Here is a 1,901-nt window from a genome sequence, read left to right on the forward strand (position 1 = left end):
GTAGTAACCTAGAATTCGTATGCTACCTGGAATGCGTATGTTTACCTAAAATGCGTATGTTTACTTAGAATACGGATGTTACCTGGAATGTGTATGTTTACCTAAAATGCGTATGTTTACTTAGAATACGGATGTCACCTGGAATACGTATGTTTAACTAGAATGTGTATGTTTACTAGAATGCGTATGTTATCCTAGAATGCGTATATTTACCTAGAATGCGTATGATAAACAAACATTCCATATTCTGCGTCAAATATTTGTTTAATGAGAAGTTGAAACCATTCCTTAGTTAAACCTCCCATATCTAAACCTGGTTCTCCGGAGAAGGAAACCTGGAACAAAACCCAGTTCAGAACTTTTAAACTTGGAGAAAATCTATCCTTAAAGGGACTCTAGGCGTAATTTTAAGAGACCCTTTATTTGTCTAATCAAGACTGATGGAGATAACTTTATTTTTCTAGCTTAAAAAATTAAGTGCCTTCGGAAACCCAATGACATAATTTGTATAGAGAGTACAATGTACCGGCACTTCATTTTTAGTCAATTTAATATGGATATCTCCGTCTTCGATAATTGGAAATATAGGTCTGAAGGGTATCGTGGTGAATCGAATATGCCATTCTATACATGAAGGGTAACTTTAAATAACATCTACAATCCCTTTAATCAAAAAATAATAATGTATTTTTGACAATAATATTTCTCTGAAACTTTACAGGTAAAAACTTTTTAATGTCAAATGTAAATACCATAATGTAATGTAAATACCATAAGTAAACATAATGTTTAAAATTAAAATAATAATTTAGTTTTTTTAGATAAATAATATTAGATTGTACCTTCAATTTCTTCTTTAAATCCTTCTGTTTGGCCGAGATTTCCTTTAAAGAATCTGTTACAAGATGATCGCGTCGAACTAAACATTTTTTTTATAAAAACTATATAGATATATAAATAAAAGTGATAATAAAACAAAAGTGATTCAACATATATAGGACAAATTAGGGTTAGTACTTGATAATCTTTAGGATAGACGTCCTTTTATCAATGTTTTAGTTGGAAAGAAAGTAATTATATATATGTTATCATGATTTAAAGTCACTCTACAGAGTCTACAGAGAACTGGTGTAAAAAAGATGACGTATATCATGTTGATTGATAATTGATGAAGTTATCATGATTTAAAGTCAAGGTCTCTATTTAAATATTTACAGGTTTGTTTTTACTATTTAAAGGGTCCAAAAGAATCTAAGATATTACTCTAAAAATGAATTTTATTTTAAGTTTGCTTTTATTGCATTGTGCAACATTTTTTAATCTGACAAAACATAAGAAACAAAACGATTTATCAAACAATTTATCAAAAATATTTAGCTCATCGTTTTCATTTTTTAATTTGGCCTTATATCAGATACATTTTACACAATGTTATCAAAAGTACACAATATCGAAATATCACTACCACCTCAGATTCTTGTGGAGCATTTGAAAAGAAAACGTTTAATGAAACACACACAACAAAAAAAATGATGCACGTACAGAATGGTCCTACTCCTGTACCTGGAACCCCCGGGCTTATATTCTTAATCCAATTTGGTTATGTTCAGAATGATAAATTATTTAACGGAGGAAAATCGTCCTGTATGTTCCAACATAGAATCTGACCCCTACCAGCAAACTAGGTCTGTAGTAGGTTCCAACATGGAATCTGATCCTACCAGCAAACTAGGCCTGTAATAGGTTCCCACGGGGAATCTAATCCCTACCATCAAACTATAGGCCTGCAGTAGGTTCCAACATGGAATCAAATCCCTACCAGCAAACTAGGCCTGTAGTAGGTTCCCACAGGGAATCTAATCTCTACCAGCAAACTATAGGCCTGTAGTAGGTTCCAACAT

At 31.9% G+C, this 1,901-nt stretch overlaps 1 protein-coding gene across 1 annotated transcript in view; it reads right to left on the reverse strand.

The window, feature by feature from the left end:
- Positions 1-1,901, reverse strand: part of LOC111704567 (probable E3 ubiquitin-protein ligase HECTD2) — a 15,793-nt gene that overhangs the window by 8,610 nt on the left and 5,282 nt on the right. The window contains exons 7-9 of the mRNA XM_023476844.1: positions 1,564-1,585; positions 843-919; positions 214-335 (exon numbers count right to left, since the gene is read on the reverse strand). Coding sequence (XP_023332612.1) covers positions 214-335; positions 843-919; positions 1,564-1,585 — 221 coding nt within the window. The remainder of the gene's footprint in view (positions 1-213; positions 336-842; positions 920-1,563; positions 1,586-1,901) is intronic.

The sequence above is a fragment of the Eurytemora carolleeae genome, unplaced genomic scaffold, assembly GCF_000591075.1.
Source record: "Eurytemora carolleeae unplaced genomic scaffold, Eaff_2.0 scaffold570, whole genome shotgun sequence".
NCBI classification, from domain to species: Eukaryota; Metazoa; Arthropoda; class Copepoda; order Calanoida; family Temoridae; genus Eurytemora; species Eurytemora carolleeae.